The sequence below is a fragment of the Plutella xylostella genome, chromosome 14 (assembly GCF_932276165.1).
Source record: "Plutella xylostella chromosome 14, ilPluXylo3.1, whole genome shotgun sequence".
Lineage (NCBI taxonomy): Eukaryota > Metazoa > Arthropoda > Insecta > Lepidoptera > Plutellidae > Plutella > Plutella xylostella.
Window position 1 is genome coordinate 1,579,279 of NC_063994.1, and position 27,409 is coordinate 1,606,687.

Consider the following 27,409-nt stretch of genomic DNA (forward strand, 5'->3'; position numbering starts at 1 on the left):
GTCCAACTTAAAGTCGTACGCATTGCAGTTTTTTCAAAATCTTGTTTTAACTGAAATATTAGCAAATTTCCAACAAGATTTTGTTCGCGTCTCGCGTGTTGTGTGAAAATACCAAAATTAAGATGGATACAGTGTCAGATGAGTGCAATTCGACCGCGGAAGTGTTTTCCGCAAGTCAAAATGGCGTGTGCCTTTCCGAAGAAAATGAGTGTGTGGTGTACATGCTGCGGTCCCCCGTAGCAGGCGCGCCCGAGGAACACAACACGCAAGTGCCGGAGGCGGGCGGCCCGGCGCCGCGCCCGGCCGGCGCCCCCGCCGCGCCCGCCACGCCCACGCGGCTACTGCCGCCGCCCTCTCGCTCTCGTAAGAGACGTCGAGATACGTCGAGTTCCCGAAGCCATGGTTCTCGGAGTGACAGCAGCAGGAGCAGGGCCAGCAGCTCATCAGAGTGCGCGCGCCGCAGCCGCAGGGATCGCCGCGGCGCGCGCCGCGCGTCCCGCCGTCGCGCGCGCTCGCGCTCGCGCCCTTGCCACCGCCGCCGCCGGGGCGCAACCCGCTCCCGTGTCCGCTCATCGAGTTCTTCTGGGCTCGATACAAGGTTTGAAGTTCTATCGCAGCAGCTGGTAAGTCAATTATCTGACTTAGTGAGTGCAAATAAGGAAAACCAACTAAAGCCACAAGAATTTTTACTTCCACCACAATCAAATGACGAGGTGTGTAATTTATCAATTTCCATAAAAGAACCGTTAGTTCCGGCGGCGCCATCTCATAGAGTGGCTAAACTTGTGGAACATCAACACTTTAACAAAAGTGACTGGAAGTCTGTGCGATATGCTGACACCCAAAATAAATATTTAGCGTGTCCCGCGTTCGTAGACTTAAAAGTTAACGAAGAATTGGCTAGCCTGGCCGACGAGTCAAGTTCCTTTATTAACTGGCCTCGTATGGAGCGTAGTATTGCAGCATTATCGAATGCATTTTTAACTCAAAATGAAATAGTTAATTCTTCACTGCAAAATGTTATTGACAAGGCGTCAAAGGTCAATGAACCGATAACAGCTTCTACCTTGTATACGAAAATGAAAGAAATTTTTGATAAGGATTCTAAGTATAAACTAGTGTCTCAGGATATATTACAGATTATTTGCGGAAAGCGGAACGAATGTATTGCGGCACGTAGGGGGGCACTTTTGAAACTTATTGGCGATAAATATATCAGTCAGGGCGTAGACAATATTCCACCGTCATCTGAATATTTATTTAATCCAGTAATGCTGGCAGAGTAAATACTATACTAAGGTATATATGTAAGTATATAAATTATATATGTTATTCAAATCTATAAAACAAATTAATAACTTACAACTAAGTAGATTAATATAACTGAGATATTTAAGTTCTAATAATATGTTAAACTGTATTAAGTAATTATAGCTTTTTCTCTGTAACAACGAAAGTACCAAATTATTGTTTGTGAAAACTTTACTGGCCTATGTACTATTCATTTGATAAGTAACATTATGTATTAAGCATGCTGTTTGTTTTCCAAGAAATAAATAAATAAATAAAATAAAGAGTACATCAATAAAATAGGCGGTATTGACAAGTTAAAGCGTGCTACCGTGAAATATAACACTGAACCACAACCTTCGACTTCAAGGTCAGGGTTATCGGTCTTTACATCGCCGACACGACAACCCGCGCGCAGTGCTAGGCCGTTACAGTCGGTACATCCCGTGCCCCCGGCACACTCTGCTCATCCGTCTTATAAGCCAATGCCCTTTCGTGGTTTTCAAGCAGGAGGGGGAGACAAAAAGTTCGATAACAAAAACAAGTCCCATTACAATAAATTCAAAAAATCTTATGATAAATGACATAAATGACTTATAGCCGTTTGTAGGTGGCTGCCTTCAATACTACCTTCACGTTTGGGAATCACTCATGGCGCCACCTGTAGTACTAAAACTAATAAAATCAGCTCGAATCCCAGTTTTTACGAAACCACCACTGATTATACCGTCAGCAGAAAACATAATAAGTTTCCATACACAGATGTCGCAAAGAATGACTGCTCAGATAAACCAAATGGTTGCAACAATCACCAATTGGATAGCGGAAACCCTCAGGACTCGAGGATTTCACATAATTGTGTATCTCGCTGATTAATGCCTTGTCAGTCAGTGCAAAGAGAGAGATCCTCTTAGAACACACAAGAGCAACCATAGATCTTCTACAAAGCTTAGGATGGATCATCAACTTTCAAAAGTCCATAATGACTCCATCAAAAAGCGTGGATTTCTTGGGTGTGGGTTGGGACATACACGCAAACTGCAAGTCCCTCCCACAGTCAAAGACAGACAGTATTCAACAGTCAATTACTCTTCTGTTGGCATGTGGCAGTTGGATCCTAAAGCAGGCACAACGCCTCTTAGGGCAACTCAACTTTACAGCCTTCATCACCCACCGGGGAAGGCTGCATTGCCGTTTTATACAAAGACACTGTCAAAAACTCAAACTATGCCCTTAGACAGAGTTATTGATTCCAGAATAGGTTTCAACAGAACTAAAGTGGTGGCTACAGAATCTGCACATCCCGTCCTTGATCCACGAACCACATCAAGTGATATATTACCTGGCCACAGATGCCTCAGACCAGGCACAGGGAACCCAAATAAACGATTCCAAAGTCATTGGCCAGTTGGAGAGTTTTCAGATGTCATGGCATTGCAATTGAAAGGAAATGTTATAGGTGCCATAAGAATGAAATACAAGACACTCAGACATACAACAGTATTACTGCAGACTAGAGCGACAACTGGACAGTTATGGCCTACATCAAGAAAGAAGGAGGGACCAGGTCGTTGACCCTACATTGTCTAGCCAAGACACTAATGGACCTCATTGACGAGCTCGACATTATGCTGATACCACAGTACCTTCCAGGCCGTTACAACGCAAACTGCTTGTCACGTGGTCGACCAACTCCAGAGTGGCATTTACTCAGCCCAGCAGTAGAAAGGATCTTCAGCCTTTGGGGCATACCTCAAATCGGTTCTTGTTCATAAATCTGTAATTTCTAGTATGTGTGAATTCAGTTCTCAGGAAAAAACACCACAAAATCCGGTGGAAAAACACGATTTAAAAGCTATTTCAGTAGCAAAACCTGTGCCCTTGAAAGCACCCATCTGGGATGCAAGGGTGCTCATAGAATATCTACAACATTCTTCTCCACCGGTAGATATTTTGTTTGAAGTACTTAACTAAGAGAACAGCTGTTTTACTCCTATTATACTTGGGGCGCAGGGTACACGATTTAACTTTGCTGCGTTGTGACAATGAACATTTAATTGACAATGTTAATAGTATAGTCCTAATTTCTGTATTTGGTTCAAAAACAGATACCAACTCATTTCAACAGTCAGGTTGGAAGCTGTTATCGGGGGCAGATCATAATATTGATGTAATTTTCTGGTTAAGACGTTTATTAGAATTGTCTAGTATTAAGAGAAAGGGGAAACAGCTTACTGAATTGTTTTTAACATGTAGAGGAGAAGTTAAACCAGCTTTGGCTACTATATTATTGATGGATGGATTAGACGTTGCCTTAAGGATTCCGGCATAAGTGCTTCACCAGGAAGTACACGGTCAGCTGTTTCTTCCTTAAACTGGATAGAACCTGTAACCTGTAAATGACATTATTTCTAGAGCCAATTGGCAATCTGTGATAACTTTTCGTAAGTTTTATCAAAGAGAATTGCTACCAGTTGTTAAACCTAATGAGAGCAAACGTTCCTTGTCATTATATTTTGAATCTGTGTAATACTCTATTGCTAGTATTCTATTCTTGTTCTTGTTACATTGTGATTGAGATAAGAATATTTTGTGTGATAATAATTATATTTTTAGAAAATTGATTTCTGTTAACAGAATTATTATGTGATATTACATGCCTAAATAGGTACATAATTATTCTAAGTTTGTTGTGATTAGGTCCTATAGGTTCATGGCCAATTTATTTCCAATAAATTAGTATTATTATATAATATGGTTTCTTCCATTTCATTGGTATTTCCATAGTTAGTACCTAGATTCTCATCACAGCTTTATATCTGATGATGATCAAAGTACCTACCTACTTCACATTATTGCGTCATCTCTAGCCGCCAGGTGATAACAGACATTTCTCATAACATGGATTTCAGATGTCGCTACGGAACACATAATATTGGAGTTTTACCTACCATTAAAACTCTTATTATGTTTCCAGCGACATCTGAAATCCAGCAAGCGCTACCTGGCGCTGCATTATTATGATTATTCGGGAATATAATGGCGGAAAATTCACCAACTTGACGGCTAAAAGTGACGCCGCCCGAGTGCTTGACCAATGAGAAGCGTGGAATTTAGGCGCGAAAATTTGAAAACTGCAAGTTGGCGTGACGATAAGGGAGATGCTATCTCATAACATGGATTTCAGATGTCGCTGGAAATATAATAAGAGTTTTAATGGTAGGTAAAACTCCAATATTATTTTTACAACAATTATAAAAAAGTCTACACACAGATGTAAAAAGTGCAATCATAAATCCCCACAGGTCCTCCGTGCATGCGGAGTAGTAATTTTTGAGTGTCTTTTGTCATTGTTGTAGTATTATCCTATGATTTACTAACTAAGGAGTACAAAGCGGCTCATAACAATTATTATTAACAGTCTACACACAGAAGATGTAATAACTGCCACCACAAATCCCCCCAGGTGGCAGCAATCTTCGAGTGTCGCTACGTGGCCTCTCTCACTCAGTTATTATTACCACCCTAGACATAAAGTAATAAGTGCAATCACAAATCCCCCCAGGCCCTCCGCGCATGCATAGCAGCCATCTTCGAGTGACGCTACGCGGCCTCTCTGTCTCAGTTATTATTACCACCTTAGACATGAACGTAATAAGTGCAATCATTAATCCCCTCAGGTCCTCCGCGCATGCGTGGCCGCAATCTTCGAGTGTCGCTACGTGACCGCTCACATCCACTTTTCCCCAATAAGTCGAAGGCGTGGCACAGGACCGGTCAGCCCTATGTCCCTGATACGGGATTTCAGGACCTGATGATGATGATGATAATTCCTTACAGGTCCTCCGCGCATGCATAGCAGCAATCTTCGAGTGTCGCTACGCGGACGCCCGCAAGTCGTTCCCGGGAGTGCTTAGAGCGCTGCGGGCGCCGGCCGCGCGCGCCGCGCTGGCGAGAGACCTCGCCGCCAGGCTGCCCGGGAACAAACACCTGCTGCAGCAGCACCAGTTCGATCTCATTGTCAGGTTAGTTGGAAACTATAAGCACCAGGTCCGTCAGTCTAACCACCACGAGGCCACTCTCCTAGAGTACTGCGGTTTTAGCTGCAGCGGGTAGATCCACTGCTCCATGGATCCCTGATGTCAGACTACTGTCTGGGTGACGGTATAGTGCCTGTAGTTATGACCCAGTTATCGGAATTGCAGGTATCTATAAAAAACACGTAGTTTCAAAGAGCGGGTGAGTTAAGTAGGGTTGAAGGTGCAAAAAAGGAGAGGAAGTATCAGTTACCTGAATCTTGGAGTATATTTGTCGCAAGTGGTTCCCGGGCGTGCTGCGGGCGCCGCGCTGGCTAGAGACCTCGCCGCCAGGCTGCCCGGGAACAAGCACCTGCTGCAGCAGCACCAGTTCGATCTTATTGTCAGGTTAGTTGACTGAAATGCGGAGGGTGGAAAAATAGTATGGAGGATGTTTCAGCGACCTCGTTGTCAGGTATTTTGAGTGGTAGTAGAGGGGTTGAAGGTGAAAAAAGGGGGAGAAAGTTTCAGGCACCTGAATCTTTAAGTGTCAAGTCATTGCCCGGGCGTGTTGGCTAGTGACCTCGCTGCGAGGCTGCCCGGGAACAAGCACCTGCTGCAGCAGCACCAGTTCGACCTCATTGTCAGGTAAGTTGAGTGGTGATATTGAAGGTGCAAAAGGGGAGAGAAAGTTTCAGACACCAAAATCTTTAAGTGTCAAGTCGTTGCCCGGGCGTGTTGGCTAGTGACCTCGCTGCGAGGCTGCCCCGGAACAAGCACCTGCTGCAGCAGCACCAGTTCGATCTCATTGTCAGGTCAGTTGAGTGGTGATAATGGGGTTGAAGGTGCAGAAAGGGGAGATAAAGTTCGAGGGACCTGAATCTTTAAGAGTTGCTACGTGGGCTCAAGTCGTTATACCTGGGGTGTTGGCTAGTGACCTCGCTGCGAGGCTGCCCGGGAACAAGCACCTGCTGCATCAGCACCAGTTTGACCTCATTGTCAGGTGAGCTAGAAACTAGGAGCGTGTCATTAACAGGCTGTTAGTCAGTCAGTCAGACCACCACTACGCCACTCCCCTATAGTACTGCGGCATTAGCTTCAGCGGCTAGATCCACTGCTCCATGGATCCTTGATGTCAGGCTCCCGTGTTATTACCCAGCTGTCGGAAATTGCAGGTCACTATAAAACACGTTGTTTCTAAGAGCGGGTGCTTGACACATGAGTTAAGTGGGATTGAAGGTGCAAAAAAAGGAGGGGATGTCTCAGGGACCTGAATCTTGGAGTATATTAGTCGCAAGTGGTTCCCGGGAGTACTTAGAGCGCTGCGGGCGCCGGCCGCGCGCGCCGCGCTGGCTAGAGACCTCGCCGCCAGGCTGCCCGGGAACAAACACCTGCTGCAGCAGCACCAGTTCGACCTCATTGTCAGGTGAGTTTAATGATAGTAGAGGGTTTGCAGGTGTAAAAAGGGGAGAGAAAGTTTCAGGCACCTGAATGTTTATGTGTCAAGTCTTTGCCCGGGCGTGTTGGCTAGTGACCTCGCTGCGAGGCTACCTCGGAACAAGCATCTGCTGCATTAGCACCAGTTCGATCTTATTGTCAGGTGAGCTAGAAACTATGAGCATACCATTGACAGCTCCAGCACTAGTCAGTCTGAACACCACAAGGCGACTCTCCTAGAGGACTGCTGCATTAGCTTCAGTAGCTAGATCCACCCCTGATGTGAGACTGTTGTCTGGTGAAGGTATAGTGCCTTGAGTTTATGGCCGAGTTGTCGGAAATTGTAGGTCACTATAAATATATCTCGTAGTTTCTAAGAGAGGCTGCTTGTCAGATGAGTTAAGTGGGATTGAAGGCGCAAAAAAAGGAGGGAAAGTTTCAAGGATCTGAATCTAGATTAAGTGTGTAATCTCGACTTAAGAAACGCCAGTTCATATAAATTTATGTCATAAATCGAGATTTAACACTAAATCTAGGTTTAAGATTCTTGTGCAAGTCGCCCTTAGCGTGTCGCTAGTAAGCAAGTGGTTCCCGGGAGTACTTAGAGCGCTGCGGGCGCCGGCCGCGCGCGCCGCGCTGGCTAGAGACCTCGCCGCCAGGCTGCCCGGGAACAAACACCTGCTGCAGCAGCACCAGTTCGACCTCATTGTCAGGTGAGCTAGAAACTATGAGCGTGCCATTAACAGCTCCGGCACCTGTCAGGACATCAGGGACGAATCACACCGCCCCGAAGTGACTCCTAGAGTACTGTGCCTCAGCGGCTAGATCTACTGCTCCGTGGATCCCTGATGTCAGATTTAGGTCTGGCTGACAGTATCATAGTTCCTGTAGGTATGACCCAGTTGTCGGAGATTGCAGGTCACTATAAATTTACCACGTAGTTTCAAAGAGCGGGTGCTTGTCAGTAGAGGTATGTGGGATTGAAGGTGCAAAAAAAAGGAGAAGAAGCCTTAGTTACCTGAATCTCCGAGTGTCTTAGTCGCAAGTCGTTCCCGGTCGTGCTTAGAGCGCTGCGGGCGCCGGCCGCGCGCGCCGCGCTGGCTAGAGACCTCGCCGCCAGGCTGCCCGGGAACAAACACCTGCTGCAGCAGCACCAGTTCGACCTCATTGTCAGGTCAGTTGGGAACTACAAGCATCAGGTCCGTCTGTCTGACCACCACGAGGCCACTCTCCTAGAGTACTGCGGTTTTAGCTGCAGCGGCTAGATCCACTGCTCCATGGATTCCTGATGTCAGACTTCTGTGTCGCCGACGGTATAGTACGGTCAGCTGCATAAGTCTTTATACACTTCTGTACCTTGTCAAACTGACGAACCGTCAATATTTCAATGAATGGATAGGCGGTTTCAGATTGACAAGGTACAAAAGTGTATAGCTACTTATGCAGCTGACTGTACCTGTCGTTATGACCCAGTTGTCGGAAATTGCAGGTCACTATAAACTTATTGTCAGGTGAGTTGATTGGTGATAGTTCAGGGTGGGAAAATGGGGAGGCAATTTCAGAGAACCAGGTCCTGCAAGGCTACCTGGTAAGAAATAAGCTGAGGTTGAATGACTGACTGATTGATAACGATAACAAACCACATAGTTATGACATATATGTGGTACAATAGCCATACATGGCCATTTATTAACATATACTAAATTTATAAATGTGTAACAAAGCATGGAAAATAATAATAATGTAATTATATGAATTGATTTATATCTTACCGTTGTAACAGGAAAAATGGCATGTTTCGTATTTGAATTAATATTTTAAGTGCAATATAACGCATGCTTATCTGTTGCGTATCTACAGCACTCGGAAATACCAACAGTAGTAGTTCTAGTTACAGCTATGCACAGGCAATAAATAATTATATCTTACGTAATTGATTCTGTAGCATCATCTCTGAAAGTGATTTGAATGCTATCCGAAGTGGTGTAAACCTGAATTTGAACCTACTTTTGGTGGCAATGAAAGATTGGTACTGAGGCTAGTCAGGGATTATTCTGACACATGTATGTGCATGTAAGTACATAATTGTATGTTCTTTCTGCGAATCTGAATAATCGTCAGCGCTCAGCGTGACTCAGGAATGATCGATTTATTTGCATACAAATTGACCTATCATCGCCATATCAGCATAACTGTAAAAATTATCCTAAGGTTGTTTAATTTACCTCAAATTCAAGAAAGAAAACAGCAGTAAACCAATAATATTTTATTCTCAAATCTAATCCAACCCTATTATATCTTGTTGCACGGGGAAAGACATCTGATACAAACAAATACTACCCTTATTCGAATGTAATAAGGGTCCTGTCAGATGTCTTTCCCCGTGGAACAAGGTATAGATCTCCTCAAATTCAAGAAAGAAAACCACAATGACCAAATCCAAATATATTTATTAATCCACCCTTCTTCAATCACCTACTCATCATCAAGTTCATTAAACTCCACGGTCAGCGACAGGCAGGCGGTGTCGACAAAGTCCTTGACGGCGAAGATCTTGGCCTCGAACTTGCCGAAGAAGCCTTCTTCAGGGAGGCTGTCGTAGTCCATCAGGAAGTCATGTATGTCGTATGCTCCCTGGAATTAAATGGCAATAGTTTTGATGCGACAAAAGACTATGATTTTTAAAGGCATTAGAGTAACGGTCTTGTAAGATATGTGAAACAAGGATTAACGCCCTTCAGAATATGTTAATCTTAGCGGGTGTTGTTTCCTGTACTTGTTTTGGTCGGTTTACTTTTTTATAAAAGTTGTAACTGCCAATTTCACACCGGCAAAATTGGGGTTCATGAAAATTATTGTATTGTTGTGCCTCCATTACAAACTACCTCGTCAGTCGGCGACTAACCCATATTTAAATGCAGGTCTAGTGCGACAAGCTAACACAGAAATTGACCAAAATAGTCATACAACGGGTAGCGGGCAGTCTGGCGGGTCCAACCCGGCAGCACTCAGTACTTCTGCGAAGTTGTCTCCTCCTTGCTCCTTGGCGAAGCAGCAGAAGCAGCGGTCGTTGATCTGCTGGAACGGCTTGCAGCCGCCGTCTACGTACTTGCAGCACTCCAGACGGATCTAAGGAGGTTTTAGGTCAATGTTATGTGGGGTGGATGAAAGGAAAGTAAGTCGGGGTTTATGCGTTTTACGTAATCGTTAAGTGGGTACGAAAGGAGTTTCCCGCTAGCAACTGTACTTTACATACTTCGCTGCACGGTGACGCGGGCGCGGTACTGGCGGGCTACTCTAATAAAAAACTAACGAATGAGATCTGTCTTGCAATCGACACGTTTGTAGTCGTAGAGTAGTGGCTCACGCAGCAGCGCTCAAGTCTACTAGGAACCCTTATAGTTTCGTCATGTTTGTCCGTCCGTCCGTCCGTTTTGGCTCGTTCTCCGCCGTTTCTGCACCAATTGCCACGAAAATTGGTGGAGAGGTGTATAATGATAATAAAAAAAATTGGTTTTTAAAATTAACGAAAAATAATTAATTTTACCTCACAGCAGTATCATTATCAATCAACTCCTTCAAATCAAAGCTCCCATTAAACACGTCGTGCGTTCGGTTCAACTTCCGCCGCTGTACGGTGACGCGGCGCGGTACTGGCGGGCTACTCTATACTGATGATAAACTAACGAACGAGAGCTGTCTTGCTATCGACACGACCATTTAAAACTACAAGATGGAGGCGTGGCTGGCGCAACCGCGTTCCGTAACTTAATTTTTCGTGCAGCACTGACAAATGGGGAGAAAAACTAAAAGCTAATTACAGATGGCGCCTTAAGCTACTGTGCCTGATTCCCCAATTTTGATTGGTTGGTTCAGTCGCCATTTTTTATCGCCGATTATGTAATTGGTCAGAACCTGAAAGGCACACTCGATAGTGCTGCCAAAGTTTCACTTGGTTTTCTTCCGTATTGCCTTCACCCTGTAGTGTCCCCGGGGGTGGGGTTAGTAATACTCACAGCAGTATCATTATCAATCAACTCCTTCAGATCAAAACTCCCATCAAACACGTCGTGAGTTCGATTCAGCTTGCGTCTCTGCACGGTGACTCGGTCCCGGTACTGCGAGGGGTTGTCGCACGCGCGCACGTCTAGCACTGACCACTTGCCTTCACCCTGGTTGGTTAAGAAAGAAAGAAGAAAGAAAATACATGTATAAGTTAACGTATTTTCATTCACCCCTATGTCTGCTAACCCTACCCCCACTTAGGGCTGGTACACAAAACTCCGTTGCTATGTCGTATCGCAAAAACCTGCTATAGTAGTCAAGCATTTGCCCGGAAAAACGGTCAAAACATTCTCAGATTTTTGCAGTTTTGTATACAATACAAGCCCTAAAGAGGGAGGGGGGGTTGGGTTAGCAGACATAGGAAAGAAAGAATTAAAGAAAATGTGTTTATTTGAGGCTGTACAAATACACACACAACAATAGAATTTAAATAATAGGGATAAAATAACTTACAGTTTTGAGAGTGTTCAAAAAAGTTTTGTAAGCTGAAATCAGGAGATTCAGGGCTTCATACTGAACAACTTTTCTACTATCCCATGCAAACTTTGTTGATCACGAGACATTTAGTATGAAGAGTAGATTTTTTTACGAATTTCCTAAACTCTGTCTCTAACACTAAAACTTGCTAACATAATGAAATTATATAAGTACTTCTAATTTTGGATTTAGTATTGTATATCAAGTGTTTCTTACCACCATCTTTTCCATACCGAACCCTGAAACAAACAACAACCCACAAAGCACACCTATTGCTGCCTGTTTCAAAAACGACGTCATTCTGTTTGATGAAATGTTTCAAATGACTGACCTATTTCAACAGGTTGCTTATTTATACAGCAGATCTAGCAGTTTACTAGCACGATACTTCGTTTTGATTATATCGGTGTTAATTGAGATATGTTACATACAATATGCAATGTTATTTAACAGTTTAAAAACTGATGTTTCTGTCAGTCATTGTGGCATTATGTAAAAAACTGGTGTATTGTATTGTTCACGCTATGGGGGAGAAGCATTGTTTTTTGCACATGAGTTATATTGTCATATAACTTCTGCCGTTTATCGTCAACAACGTTTACAGGAACAAATGTTTATACCAATATAAGTTTATGAGGGCAAACATTTAGTGTTTGTAACATCTGAAACTGACTGGCTACAAGTTACATCTCTAGCTATCTCACACCTTTTACCCGCTGCAAGTTAGCTTGTTGAATGTCGATCTCTAAATTCATTGCTTCAGCGTTGTACTTGTCGAATATCGATCTCTAAATTCATTGCTTCAGCGTTGTAGCGTTGATTGTAGCGATCATGGCTGGTGGTAACATAATCAACTGTTACTGCCTATAAGTGTAACTTATAGTGCAATCTTAATATTCACGAAATTTTAACTTTGTTTTGTCCACCTTGCAAGGAGTATACAATATACAGGGTGTTGCAAAAAGGGTATACTAAGCCAAAAGGGGGTGAATCAGGAGGTCATTCTGAACAACCTTAGCTCTTAGCATACCCTTTTTGCAACACCCTGTATAACATCCTACTTTTACATTAGCACAAGTCGTAAATATTGATACTTATCTATGTTCTGCATTTTGTCCACAGACTAATGAACTGCTCCCTGCAATCAGCGACGGCTCTAGACGAGCACAGCGTGGCGGCGGCCATGTTGCCGCTCGCCACCGCCTACTGCCGCAAGCTCTGCACCGGCGTCATACAGTACGCGTACATGTGCATACAGGTACGAATGAACCGCGAGTTGGAGGAATAGACCAATAGCGGGCGAGCGGCATGGCGCGGACCAAGCAGCAACGTGACTGCGCCACGAGTAACTTGGCGGAGTAGACCAATAGCGGCTGGGTGGCATAGCGTGAACCAATCAACAACGGCACTAGATGAGCACAGCGTGGCCTTGGCCTCATGCCAGTAATCCTCGTGTGTGATTAACGCCAACCTAAGCCTTCTTGGTAAATCGGTGACCCCGACTTGATGTTCATAATATACTCATGCGTTAAATAAGCCCAAGTTAATGGTGGCCGTTTTTGTGCCGATCAATAGATAACATTGATCGACACAAAAACGGCCGCACGTCACACGCAGCATCCGTAACCAAATGCCGCAATAGTATTAATAACACCATAAGTTGTCATTTTTACATTTTTGATAATTTATCCAAAATCAATAATTTATAATCTGTAACCCTGGCCAATTTACGATTAATTCAAACCTTGATCCGTCCCCAGGAGCACCAAGTGTGGACCAGCCAGCAGTTCTGGGAGGCGGCGTTCTACAACGACGTGCAGCGAGACATCAAGGCGCTCTACCTGAACAGCCCCACGCACGCCCGCGCGCCTAGCCCTAGGTACATTATTATACTGCAAGTCTGCGATTCACCTCTTCTTATTATCTTAAAAGCTGAGCTCTGGTCGATGTAGTTTCCGCTACTGCGGTTTGGCCCAAGCCGGGTATTTCATCTCTTGGATTATACACGACCTTGTCGAGAAATGTCGCAAAATATCGCGTTGTAGTACCTAAGCGTCCATCGCATTCTCAATAGCAGCTTCAGTCGAGGCCACATATAAAAATGACACAGGTAAATTTTAGATGTTAGGTGTTTCCAACTTTACCTAACTGCCCAATCATTACACAAATCGTTCTACGCGGCAGTCTTGCTCGAATGTGATTTAAATAATATATAACTGGAATTCAATTGTTATTTCTATCCCCAGGGAAGACTCAGAGTACATGTCTCTACTGAAAGCACAAGAACCGAGCGCGTTGGAGATCGCCGCTGAGCAAATGAGGCTGTGGCCCACCATGGATCCAGGTACATTACAGTTCATTACTCTCACCCATAAGCCCATAACCCCTCCTCCAAGATTTTGATTCATCAAAAGTGTTATTAAATATTAATTTATAGCCGAATTCCTTGACACTGGCCTTTCAATGTATTACTTGTAATCAAAACGCCATACCCATTCGAACAACGACAAATTATAATATCTGCTAATCAATTAACTACGAAATCAAACGCCACATATCCTCAATCCAATTTACATGTTTATAGCTGTATATTTCCACATCCACAGAGAAACAACGCGAGCTAGTGGCGAGCGAAGAGTCCACGCTGTACAGCCAGGCGATCCACTACGCGAACCGCATGGTGTACCTACTGCTGCCGCTAGAGGGCGCCTCGAGGAGACAGGACGCGCGGCACATAGACATGGACAGAGCTAGCAACAGCATCACTAACAGGTACAACAGTATCACTAGCAGGTGTACCTTGCTGCCGCTAGAGGGCGCCTCGAGGAGACAGGACGCGCGGCACATAGACATGGACAGAGCTAGCAACAGCATCACTAACAGGTACAACAGTATCACTAGCAGGTGTACCTTGCTGCCGCTAGAGGGCGCCTCGAGGAGACAGGACGCGCGGCACATAGACATGGACAGAGCTAGCAACAGCATCACTAACAGGTACAACAGTATCACTAGCAGGTGTACCTTGCTGCCGCTAGAGGGCGCCTCGAGGAGACAGGACGCGCGGCACATAGACATGGACAGAGCTAGCAACAGTATCACTAACAGGTACAACAGTATCACTAGCAGGTATTTCGGAAATAGCGTGGGATGCCCTCTGGGCCGAAGACCTTATAATGTCAGCCGGTAGTGATTTGAAAAAGAACTTGAAGTTTACTATAGCGCTCTTTGGTAGAAGTCGATGTCCAGTTACGTTAATAAGTTTCAGGAATGCTGCCCGACCCAGAGGATCTATAATTAATACTATTCTTTTAAATTAACGTGCAACTCGTATAGTGTTTCTTCATACATCAGTCAATTTAAATTGACTGATGTATGAAGAAAGGAAGTTTCAAATACGCTTTTTAATTTGAATTAATTCAAATTAAAAAGCGTATTTGAAACCTCCTTGTCCAGCTTTATACGAGCTGCCCACTGGAATGTCTCTAATATCTATGGTGCAATGTTGCAGCGTGGCAGAATCTGACAGCGCGGACGGGGAGTCTGGCTTCGAGGAGGCGGAGCCGGGGGAAGCGGGGAACAATGTCATCAAGATGGTCTCCAGGTTTGTCGACAAGGTATGTGGCTTGGTTACTTAATCTTAAATTTTTCTGGAGAGGAAAAAGAGATATCTGAGTATCTGTATCTGAGTTACAAGACAAGTAAAGTTATTCGATAAACCACTGTATTCAACGCATTTTTACCGTGAAAAGGGAACAGACGTTTGAGATACTACCTTATTTTTCTACCTCTACAGCGTCTTTATCCTTAGGTTATTACAGCAGGAATCTTCTCAGCATACCACATAATGACACATAAGTACATCACATTGTCACCATTTGGGTCCATATATTATGTACAACGAAACATTGCTCCCAATCCTTTGTACCTATCTGTCATACATCAGAGTCCTATCGTCTACATTTGCTACGTCATTCAATACTCCACCTTATCCCCTCTACAACCAAACTCCTCAACCCACAGGTGTGCACAGAAGGCAACGTGTCAGCGGACCACGTGAGGTGTCTCCACCAGATGATCCCCGGCGTAGTTCACATGCACATAGAGACTCTGGACGCCGTCGCGAGAGAGAGCAGAAGGTTGCCGCCGCAGCAGAAGGTTTGTTTTACGTGATCCTTTGTCGAATTATTTAATAGTTTATGAGCCTGTTTCACAATGTCTGGATAATGGCTAACAACAAACAAACAACAACCCTAATAATAATTAATACAGTATTGTTACCGCGAACTTAGCTTCGCCTTAAAAAGTTTTCGCTTGAGAATCACGGTATATAAAGCAGTCTGTGTGAAACCAAAGCCTCAGCTAACCTAAATTTCATAAAAATCGGTCCATCCGTTTTCCCAAAAAAAAATACAACATATGTCTGATATTTATCAACAATTTCTCCCATTCCAGCCGCGCATAATCTCGCCAGCGCTCATCCCCGGTGAAGCTATCTGCGCCCCAGCCCTACGTTGTTTCCTGGCGGGCGACGGCCGAGAATCCGCGCTGCTGCCGGCAGAGGGCGCGCTGTTCCTCACTAACTACCGGCTGCTGTTTAGAGGAGCACCCACCGACCCGTTTGGTACGTAATTTAGAGTATACCTAGCTAAATTAGTTCAAAAGTAGGCGACAAAAAGGGTCATCAAAACAGCTGGTTACCATGGCATTTTATATGCTCATTAGTCAATTTCTCCGGACTATCTAGGAAAAAACAGCGGATATAAAAAGCAATTAACTTGGTAAATTAAGTCATTCATCCGGCTCGAAGGACCGATATTTAAAGGTAAATCATGAACTGGCTACAAAAATGCCGAAATCATCATGAAAACAGCATATTATTGAAGCTATATGCTCGAGTCTGCTTCCTCGCCGGCGACGGCAGAGAGTCCGCGCTGCTGCCGGCAGATGGCGCGCTGTTTCTAACTAACTACCGGCTGCTGTTTAGAGGGGCACCCACCGATCCGTTTGGTACGTAGTACCTATCTAAAGATGACGACAAAAAGCGTCATCAAAACAGCTGCTTGCCAGGACATTTTAAACGCTCTCCGCTCATTAGTCAATTTCTTCTGACTATCTAGGAAAAACAACGCATATACGAAGTAACTTGGCAAATTAAGTCAATATCGAAGTCTATAAGACGCGCAGTCACGTTTTTAAAAACATGCTTTATATTTCCTTTCAATGTGGTTGTCTGGAAGAGATTACTTTTAGTAATAAGGCCGCCGATTGTACTATTTATTTTCTTTTCTATGTTTGTAAAACTGTTTCTTTTTGTGTTCTTTATCAAATCCTCGTCAAATAGTCCACTCTAAATCTTAACTATCACACCTCACAAAATAACCCACTATTCTATTCTATTCTATTCTCATAGGGGGTGAAGTTCCTGTACGTGGCTCTCTCGAGTGGAACCTTTGTACATATCCCCTTGATTTCAGCTCAGCCAGCCTAGCTCCCGAGTAAACTGGAGTAGCAGGCCTGGGTGTTGTAATAGCTGAGATAGGCGCTCTGTTGGTCCAAGAATAGATAATCTTGTTTCTGTAGTAGGTGGACAAGCTAACAGAATATGTTCAACCGTCTCATCTACTTCCTTACATGTCCTACATAAGGGACTAGTTGAGTTACCTATGGTATATAAGTGTTTATTCACGCAACAATGTCCTGTTATTAATCCTACCATTAATGATATATTACTACGGGACAGGTTGAGTAAGTAGCGTGTAAGTTTATGGTTGTGTGATACAATAAACGCTTTAGTTTGTCTGCAATCACGATTTTTCCACTCCTGATTGTGTTCAGATAGTGTTTTATCGGTGAGACATTGCCTTATTGCCTTTGATGACAAACTAATAAATGGTTCTGGCCCTATTGGTAGGGTATTTGATCCCATTCTTGCTAGTCGGTCAGCCTCGCAATTTCCTATGTTGTCGTTATGACTTTTAATCCACTGTACTGTTACATTATTTGAAATGCTTAGGTTTTCCAGTGTTCTGTGACATTCTAAAGCCGCGTACAGACCAGCCCAACGAACGCCAACGAACGGGTTTCGTTGACCTTCGTTGCTGCAATCTGCCTTGTATTATATATGATAAATATCCATTGTTGGGATAACCGTTGGTGTTCGTTGGGCGTTCTTTGGCCCGGTCTGTACGCAGCTTTAAATTAATTTAGATTTTGTTACAGTTCTGCCTAAGGCACCTAAAATAGCCATACTGTCTGTGTAGAAGCAGATATTGCTATTTTTTGTGTCTTTTATTTATGTAGCTCCGTCAAGCAGGCAGCTTCTGCCTGAAAAACAGTAGCTTTGTTCCCGAAGCTGACAGAGTATTGTAAATTAAGAGTATTGTTAAATAACCCACTAACTAAACTCTACATTTACTTCCAGCCTGCGAACAAACCGTGGTCCGCTCGTTCCCGATCTGTTCCCTGACGCGGGAGAAGCAGATCCGCACCAACTACCTGCCGCACCTCGAGCAGTCTCTGCAGGAGGGACTGCAGCTCAGGTCGGCCACGTTTCAGCTCATCAAGGTATATAGCTACTGCAATTATAATTTGAACAGAAAATGTTTATGTGCCTGGAACTTCTGAGTTGATTTCCATTGTCTAACTGCCCTTAGGTTTCGGCTTAGTATACCCTTTTTGCAACACCCTGTATATCGATAGCTGACAGTAACTATCATACGATTTTTACACAGTATAACAAGTTGCAGTCTGTCAAAGTGATATGAAAGTAACTGTCAGCTATTGATAGATAGAGTTATTGAAAGTGGCAGTAAGTGGCAGTAGTATAAAAATTACCATTAGAAAACTATTTTGTTTTACCTATGTCATACTCATGTAATTATAGTAGTTTTACAACTGATTTATCTCTATTGTGCCACTGATCTCGGTAAACCCTCCATTTAATGGTTCAATTAAATGTACACCTTCCATACAAAAAAATGCATTATACTTTCGTCAAAATTGATCCTGCTTCTCCTGTGAAAGAGTACCAATCTATACTCCCAAACTTTTGGGGTGGTAATACGTTTAGCTTTTGTCATTTTCACCAAACTCCATTTCGACCGCCAGGTGGCGCTAGACGAGGAGGTGAGCAGCGAGCAGGTGGACACGTTCCGCAAGCAGCTGTCCCGGCTTCGGCACCCGGCCGAGACCAGGCTGCACTTCGCGTACGCCGGCCGCCCGCCGCCGCCGCCGCCGGTCGCCGCTAAACATTCTACTTTGAGGTATGTTGTTATCATAAGTTGAATCGTCATCACACTGGGCAATCTGGGCATCCTATTCCGTAAATAGTTCACTGCAACTTATCCGACTTTTACAGGATTTTAAACATGTTTCAATCGGTCAAAATATTGTGAAGTTAACTTTTAGTCATTGATAGCGTTCTTAAGCTTTACGTGTTTATTATTTACCTCTTTATTGTTTACAAGGGCGAACTGGCAATAGCCTGAACGCGATTTTTTCTTTTAGTTATAAAGCCATCTACGTGAAGGAAAATCATATTTTTGTTGGCATCGAATTGCTTCCGAAACTTCTGTACCGATTTAAAAAAAAAAAAAACATTTCACCGTTGTTAAACCGTTGTTAAGTATAATTTCACGTAAGTATATTGTTTAGTTTGTAGGTATTTATAGTTAATTAATAAATTCTTTAGTACACTTGACCCTATCTGAACATAAATATTCTTCCACCTAAAGGTTGTCTTGAAAAAATCGCTTTTAGTGATAAGACCGCCTTTTTTGTACCTATGTGTTTATATTTAAGCTTTGTATAATCTATTCTTGTGTACAAATAAAGAATATTCTATCTATATTCTATCTAAACATCGGCAGTATCCCTGCGTAAAAATAACTAAGTCAAACATAATTAAACCTGCTCATTTTACCCACAGAGGCTTCGCCAAAAAGACCCTCCTCAAAACCGCCCGTCGCGCCGGCCTGAAGCCGAAGCAGTCCATCATGAGGCAGAAGTACGTGCTGGCGCCCGGAGACGCCAGGTCGCTCACCTCGCCGCCGCTCATGAGCTCGCTGTCCGCCGACACTCTTAGCTGTAAGCTACTGACAGAATTATACTAACCTACATAAATATACAAAAAAAAAAACAAAAAAAAATGTGTCAGCAAAATGGCTCTAACTCAGCATGTGCTGTATAGAAATACCAGAGCATGTTAGAGCTCTTTAGAGCGTGGGACGCCCTCCGGCCCGCTGTATGCTTGATGACCATAGATAGCCGGTAGTAGCTGCATAAGAAAGGCTGAGGTCAGAGTGTGGTACCGCTCGCTCTTTAAAGCTATATGCTAGCAAACCTTAGATAGCTGGTAATGGTAGCATAAGAAAGCCAGAGCGTGTTAGAGCTCTTTAGAGCGTGGGACGCCCTCCGGCTCGCTATATGCTTGCTAAAGCTACCCGTCAACTGAGGTCAGAGTGAGGTAGCTCTTTAGCGAGGTCTACGCCCGGCGCCGGCCTCGAGCCGAAGCAGTCCATCATGAGGCAGAAGTACGTGCTGGCGCCCGGAGACGCCAGGTCGCTTACCTCGCCGCCGCTCATGAGCTCGCTGTCCGCGGATACACTTAGCTGTAAGCAACTAACAGTACAACTATAGTAACCTTCATAAATATGCAAAAAAATAATAATTGTGTCAGCAAAATGGCTCTGACTCAGCATGTGCTGTATAAAAATAGTATATAGCGCTAGTAATTCTGCTGATTTTCGAATGGAGAACACAAACAGGCAATCGTCGCGCTCTAGACTGACGAGCATAGATAACCCGTAGTAGGTGGTTGCATAAGCCCCAGCTAGCTTTCTAAGGACGTCAATCTAGTACCCCGGATGGCACCACACTCTTCTTCTTCTTATCGTATCCACCACTATATCTTATCGTGACCACACTCTAGAACTCATCTACCCCCACCTCTATCAAGAAACCATTATGTTTTGTTCTGTTTTTTTCATAATTTCTCATTACTAATCTATCTCTCTCTAATGTAACAGTGCTATGGTTAGAACTGAGTCAACACTAATCCAATTTGCTGTTTTCCACCAACAGTGGAAGACCTAGAATCCGGCAGCGCTGAAGCCGAAACAGCCCACACGCACCTATCAGACGCGCGGACGTTAGAGCGACTGAAGGACCGAATATACGCGCGCGACTGGCAGAGAGTCGGCCTGGGGCAGAGCCCTTTCCGACTGTCTCACGCCAACGCGATCTATACTGTTTGTCGAAGGTAATACGATGCTTTATGCAATGATATAGTTAGTAGTTCCGATTATATAGCGTGCTAATGCTATCAATACTGTCTGTCGATGGTAATACGGTGCTTTATACAGCCTTGTAATGTTAAGAGATTACCGAGCGACGTATCGACAACGTTATACAGATATAGTTAGGAAATTTTTGTTTTTAGTAGTGTGTCGAAGGTAATACAGTACTTAATACAGCCTTGTAACTATTAGATATTCACGAGCGACGTATCAACTGTACTTTATATACGTTAGAGCGACTGAAGGACCGAATATACGCGCGCGACTGGCAGAGAGTCGGCCTGGGACAGAGCCCGTTCCGACTGTCGCATGCCAACGCGATCTATACTGTGTGTCGAAGGTAGTGTCGAAGGTGGTGCTTTTTACATTGTTATAATTAATAGTTTTGACTATATCGCGTGATAAAGCGATCTACACTGTGTGTGTAATACGGTGCTTTATACAGCCTAGTAATGATTAGAGAGTCCCGAGTGACGTATCTATGTGGCGTAATTTATATACGTTGGAGCGACTGAAGGACCGAATATACGCGCGAGACTGGCAGAGAGTCGGCCTGGGCCATAGCCCGTTCCGACTGTCGCATGCTAATGCGATCTATACTGTGTGTCGAAGGTAATATATGGTGGTTTTTACAACCTTATACCAGCTATAGTTAGTAATTTTGACTATATCGCGTGATAAAGCGATCTATACTTGTGCTTTAAACAGCCTTGTAATGATAAGAGATTCCCAAGCGACGTATCAACTGTATATACTTTACTTTATATACGTTGGAGCGACTGAAGGACCGAATATACGCGCGCGACTGGCAGAGAGTCGGCCTGGGGCAGAGCCCGTTCCGCCTGTCGCATGCCAACGCGATCTATACTGTGTGTCGAAGGTAATATGGTGCTTTTTATATCGTTTTACTTAGTTGTAGTTCAGATTTTATACCATGTTATTAAACAGATTTATACTGTGTCGAAGGTAATACGGTATTTTTACAACCTTGTAATGATAGGAGATTCCCAAATGACGTATCAACTGTACTTTATATACATTAGAGCGACTGAAGGACCGAATATACGCGCGCGACTGGCAGAGAGTCGGCCTGGGACAGAGCCCGTTCCGACTGTCGCATGCCAACGCGATCTATACTGTGTGTCGAAGGTAGTGTCGAAGGTGGTGCTTTTTACATTGTTATAATTAATAGTTTTGACTATATCGCGTGATAAAGCGATCTACACTGTGTGTGTAATACGGTGCTTTATACAGCCTAGTAATGATTAGAGAGTCCCGAGTGACGTATCTATGTGGCGTAATTTATACACGTTGGAGGGACTGAAGGACCGAATATACGCGCGCGACTGGCAGAGAGTCGGCCTGGGACAGAGCCCGTTCCGACTGTCGCACGCCAACGCCATCTATACTGTGTGTCGAAGGTAATATGGTGCTTATGAAACTTTATAATTTATAGCTAGATAGCTATTATTCTCCGTTACGACTGATCGCGGGCACTCGAAATACGAAAAATTCCGTTTACCTCACGTTGTTTTTCGAAGCACTTTGACTACAACCTCTATGTACAGTAAGGGGCAGATAAACCTGACCCCCCTCAGAAGCATTGTTAGTATGAGAGGGGGGTCCGGTTTCTCTGCATCTGACCGTACTATGACTCCTTATACTCGATTGAGTATAAGGGTCAGGATTAACAATCTCCCAGCATTCGTGTGTCCAACCTACTTTTTAATACTACCAACTCTATGTATATATACAGGGTGTTGCAAAAAGGGTACACTTAGCGTGTTTACACGTACGTTTCGGCTTCCTATACCCTTTTTGCAACACACATAATGACCACATTTTAGGTGTTGCAAAAAGGGGGTCATTCAGGGGGTCATTCTGAACAACTTTTGTTCTACGAATTTTGGAAATTCGCAAAAAAATGTATTCGTTCTCCATAGTAAAAAGTCACGTAACCAATGACCAACCATGACCCCGTGAGTCACCCCCTTTCGGCTTAGCAAACCCTTTTTACAACACCCTGTATTAACAAACTCTCCCTATTCCAGCTACCCAGCCCTAGTAGCAGTCCCAGAGGGCGTCAGCGACGAGTCTCTCCGCCGCATCGCGCGCTGCTACCGGCAGGGGCGGTTCCCCGCGCTGGCGTGGCGGCACCGCCACACCGCCGCCGTGCTCGCCAGGTGGGGACATCTCACACACGCCCATCTGACCCCAAGCTATTCGGGAACCTGGGTGTCGGATAGCTGATATATCTACACAAATACAAGAAACCCAGCACCTTCGGTTCAGCAGTCAGGGTCACTTACCACTACGCCATTCGACTGTTCTATCTATCTATCTATCATGGTTAGCTGATTTTCCGCATTTAGCCTCTAAGATGGGCTGTTATGCGTGAAATACCTATGGGGTAACCAGCTATTAAGCCACCCAAGCTCACGCCAGAAAGCCCGGAGATCCGAGGGTTTTGGATCGTAGTGTCTCCACGCCTTTGCAATGTAACAAGACGTGGGAAGCTGTTTCATTTTACTCCATGCAACTTCTGCAAAGAGGAGTGGTGGAGATTTTGCCAGGTCAGAAGCATTGCTACTATGAGAGGGGGTCATGTTTCTCTGCACATGACCGTACCATATTCATCATCATTAGGGGCTAAATTGTAGCTGTATAACCATTAAAAAACGTGTGTCAGTAGGTATGTTTTTACATGTATGCGAGGTGTTTGACACGGGGTTTAGAATGTGTCGTAAGTTTTGATGGTAGAATAGGCCCTATAAAGTTTATGCTATCACTATGCAATTTATGTTTAGAAAAAAAGGTGTCTAAAATGACTGCTCCCCCCCTCACTCACACACATCAATTTCACCTATATGTCCTCTCTCTCTGTCTACACAACTAAACAACCACCTTCCACCCCCAGATCAGCAGCTCCCCACCACAAGGGTGTGATGGGCATGCTGAAGTCCAGCAGCCACCCGGCCGCCGCGCCCGCCGGCGCAGAGACCACGTCCAGTCTGGAGCAGGTGTGTACTGTGTATACAGGGTGATGTACTGTGTATACAGGCTGATGTAGACACTGTAACAAGGGTGTGATGGGCATGCTGAAGTCCAGCAGCCACCCGGCCGCCGCGCCCGCCGGCGCAGAGACCACGTCCAGTCTGGAGCAGGTGTGTACTGTGTATACAGGGTGATGTACTGTGTATACAGGCTGATGTAGACACTGTAACAAGGGTGTGATGGGCATGCTGAAGTCCAGCAGCCACCCGGCCGCCGCGCCCGCCGGCGCAGAGACCACGTCCAGTCTGGAGCAGGTGTGTACTGTGTATACAGGGTGATGTACTGTGTATACAGGCTGATGTAGACACTGTAACAAGGGTGTGATGGGCATGCTGAAGTCCAGCAGCCACCCGGCCGCCGCGCCCGCCGGCGCAGAGACCACGTCCAGTCTGGAGCAGGTGTGTACTGTGTATACAGGGTGATGTACTGTGTATACAGGGTGATGTAGACACTGTAACAAGGGTGTGATGGGCATGCTGAAGTCCAGCAGCCACCCGGCCGCCGCGCCCGCCGGCGCAGAGACCACGTCCAGTCTGGAGCAGGTGTGTACTGTGTATACAGGGTGATGTACTGTGTATACAGGGTGATGTAGACACTGTAACAAGGGTGTGATGGGCATGCTGAAGTCCAGCAGCCACCCGGCCGCCGCGCCCGCCGGCGCAGAGACCACGTCCAGTCTGGAGCAGGTGTGTACTGTGTATACAGGGTGATGTACTGTGTATACAGGCTGATGTAGACACTGTAACAAGGGTGTGATGGGCATGCTGAAGTCCAGCAGCCACCCGGCCGCCGCGCCCGCCGGCGCAGAGACCACGTCCAGTCTGGAGCAGGTGTGTACTGTGTATACAGGGTGATGTACTGTGTATACAGGCTGATGTAGACACTGTAACAAGGGTGTGATGGGCATGCTGAAGTCCAGCAGCCACCCGGCCGCCGCGCCCGCCGGCGCAGAGACCACGTCCAGTCTGGAGCAGGTGTGTACTGTGTATACAGGGTGATGTACTGTGTATACAGGCTGATGTAGACACTGTAACAAGGGTGTGATGGGCATGCTGAAGTCCAGCAGCCACCCGGCCGCCGCGCCCGCCGGCGCAGAGACCACGTCCAGTCTGGAGCAGGTGTGTACTGTGTATACAGGGTGATGTACTGTGTATACAGGCTGATGTAGACACTGTAACAAGGGTGTGATGGGCATGCTGAAGTCCAGCAGCCACCCGGCCGCCGCGCCCGCCGGCGCAGAGACCACGTCCAGTCTGGAGCAGGTGTGTACTGTGTATACAGGGTGATGTACTGTGTATACAGGGTGATGTAGACACTGTAACAAGGGTGTGATGGGCATGCTGAAGTCCAGCAGCCACCCGGCCGCCGCGCCCGCCGGCGCAGAGACCACGTCCAGTCTGGAGCAGGTGTGTACTGTGTATACAGGGTGATGTACTGTGTATACAGGGTGATGTAGACACTGTAACAAGGGTGTGATGGGCATGCTGAAGTCCAGCAGCCACCCGGCCGCCGCGCCCGCCGGCGCAGAGACCACGTCCAGTCTGGAGCAGGTGTGTACTGTGTATACAGGGTGATGTTTTATTAGTGAAGTTCCCGTTGGCAGCTGAATGTACGGATTTCAGAGTTGGTCCCATAGTAAAACGGGTACAGCCTGTATACTCGAAACATTATGAATTAATTAACACCACATACAATCTGAGTGGCACTGTTATTTGTACACATATCAAAATAGAGCTCAGATAAAAATAATGCCACTATCAAAATCTGATAAACGGTTAACTTTAACGTTAATTTATGCAAATGATCAATGCATGTCAAGTTCTTTTTTAGGGTATATGAAATTTGATCCACCGCGAAGTATATTTTGTTGCTATAAGTACATACACAAAATTATGTTCATGTCATGTCAGAGGCAGAGAAACCTGACCCCCTTCAGAAGCATTGTTACTATGTTACTATGAGAGGGGATAGGTTTCTCTACCCCTGACCGTACAAGCAACTCAAATTTAAATAAACATCACATTAAATTCCTCTCCCCAGGAGCGCTACCTAGCGGCTCTAGCAGCGTGCACGCCGGCGTCGCGCGGCTCGCTCGAGGACTCGAGTTTGAGTCTCGACTCGCTCCTGCTGTGTTGCGAGGATCCACAGCCTGCGCACACGCCGCTGCTTACTAAGGCTGCTGGCACACTGGGGTAAGACATATTTGTGACAGTAATCGCAATTGACAACATTTCAAATAAAATGCTCACCGATTTTATTTTATTTTCGAGTAGATATCACAAATTTAGATGACCCGTATTTTTTTATTTCTTTATATTTCTATGTTTTAATATATTTTTTTAATTTCAAAGTTCAAAATAATTATAGTATGAGTGACGTCACGTCGAGGCTTTGGATAAAAATATTTTCGTTGCCTGCCTAACCTAAAAAAAAAAGTTGGATGACATTAACTTGACATGAACAAAGGACCAATCAACTTCAACTTCAACTTTATTTTGTGGCAAGGACCATTCACAAACTTCCGTCATTGACAAGGACACATAAAAGTGACTGACATTTGAGTGACGTTTGTCATTGTCATTGTCAAAGTGACATAACATGTTTTTTTTTGTTCATATTTTAGAAGTAAAAGCGCGTTTAATTATTATGCCACATCGTGATGTCACGAATGATAATTTATATTTTTATGTTTTTCTCTGAAATAAATCAATAGAAAAATCGGAAAAATTTTTTTTTGTGAATATTAGAGCCATATCTCTAAATGGTTTTCGAATTTCAACTGTATAAAATTTTGAAATGTTGTCAATTATCCAACAACTATAAGTAGGTAATTAATTATACCCGCGATCTTCGCGTCGCTTTTGAAAGTTTTCTTATGGAAATTCCGGGTTGAAAAGTAACATATGCGTTAAATACAGGGTGTCCACCTCCTGTATACCAAATTTCATTAAAATCCATTCAGTAGTCTTTGCGTGAGAGAGTAACAACCGTCCATACTAACAAAAAAATTGGCGTAATATTAGCAATTATGAGATATAGTAGGCTTGGCTAGGCAGGTAGGTAAGAACGGCTATGCGCGGCTCGCTCGAGGACTCGAGTTTGAGTCTCGACTCGCTCCTTTTGTGTTGTGAGGACCCGCAGGCCGCGCACACGCCGCTGCTGACTAAAGCTGCTGGCACACTGGGGTAAGATACAAAACAAAACTAAGGATGCGTTTACAATAAACAAAATCAAAATCGAACGTTACTGGGCGTAACGCTATAAATTGCGTGAATTGAGCGCAAGCTAAAAAAACTTTTAAAGCAAACTGAACACCCAATATCTGGCAAATGACCCCAGAAGTGCACACTTCGTTTCATGAAAGACGAATAAAATGGCGTTCAAAGTTGCTTTTTATGAAGGAATAATAAGATAGGGTAGGCTGGGCTTGGCGTAGCGCGTAACGACTGGGTCGTGCAGTGAGCTCTAGGACTCGAGTTGTGAGTCTCGACTCGCTCCTGCTGTGTTGCGAGGACCCGCAGGCCGCGCACACGCCGCTGCTGACTAAGGCTGCTGGCACACTGGGGTAAGTAACAATGATACATGTGTGGACAGTAGGTATATAATCTCACAACTACAAATACTTAATTTATAGAAGTTATATCCGCGAACTTCGCTGCGCCTTTATAAGTTTTCTAATAGAAATTTCGGGTTAAATAGTAGCCTATTCGTTCAATCATAATGTCAGCTTCCTGCATACCAAATCTACTCAATAGTTTTTGTGTAATAAGCAAT

The 27,409-nt window shown here is 44.7% G+C and overlaps 2 protein-coding genes across 2 annotated transcripts in view; one reads left to right on the forward strand and one right to left on the reverse strand.

Moving 5' to 3' along the window:
• The window catches only part of LOC105396606 (myotubularin-related protein 5), an 88,491-nt gene that overhangs the window by 45,711 nt on the left and 15,371 nt on the right, over positions 1–27,409 (forward strand). Inside the window, exons 14-28 of the mRNA XM_048625328.1 lie at positions 5,131–5,315; positions 12,408–12,543; positions 13,046–13,164; positions 13,532–13,629; positions 13,892–14,057; positions 14,794–14,899; positions 15,306–15,440; positions 15,738–15,906; positions 17,707–17,849; positions 18,393–18,547; positions 19,213–19,370; positions 20,367–20,544; positions 22,633–22,764; positions 23,499–23,601; positions 25,676–25,827. Of these exons, the coding sequence (XP_048481285.1) occupies positions 5,131–5,315; positions 12,408–12,543; positions 13,046–13,164; positions 13,532–13,629; positions 13,892–14,057; positions 14,794–14,899; positions 15,306–15,440; positions 15,738–15,906; positions 17,707–17,849; positions 18,393–18,547; positions 19,213–19,370; positions 20,367–20,544; positions 22,633–22,764; positions 23,499–23,601; positions 25,676–25,827 (2,135 nt within the window). The remainder of the gene's footprint in view (positions 1–5,130; positions 5,316–12,407; positions 12,544–13,045; positions 13,165–13,531; positions 13,630–13,891; positions 14,058–14,793; positions 14,900–15,305; positions 15,441–15,737; positions 15,907–17,706; positions 17,850–18,392; positions 18,548–19,212; positions 19,371–20,366; positions 20,545–22,632; positions 22,765–23,498; positions 23,602–25,675; positions 25,828–27,409) is intronic.
• On the reverse strand, positions 9,178–11,611 carry LOC119694328. The gene is made up of 4 exons (XM_048625327.1): positions 11,502–11,611; positions 10,760–10,915; positions 9,711–9,872; positions 9,178–9,377 (listed from the first exon to the last, which is right to left on the reverse strand). Exons 1-4 carry the CDS (start codon positions 11,583–11,585, stop codon positions 9,219–9,221), a joined length of 561 nt encoding a protein of 186 aa, XP_048481284.1. The 5' UTR covers positions 11,586–11,611; the 3' UTR covers positions 9,178–9,218.

Bases quoted from the DNA above. Each gene is read 5' to 3' on its own strand.
- LOC119694328 (XM_048625327.1), bottom strand. From the start codon at position 11,585: ATGACGTCGTTTTTGAAACAGGCAGCAATAGGTGTGCTTTGTGGGTTG. The intron at 10,916-11,501 runs GTAAGAAACACT...TTAACCAACCAG, and splicing joins TCGGTATGGAAAAGATGGTG to GGTGAAGGCAAGTGGTCAGT. The intron at 9,873-10,759 runs GTGAGTATTACT...AAACCTCCTTAG, and splicing joins TGATTGATAATGATACTGCT to ATCCGTCTGGAGTGCTGCAA.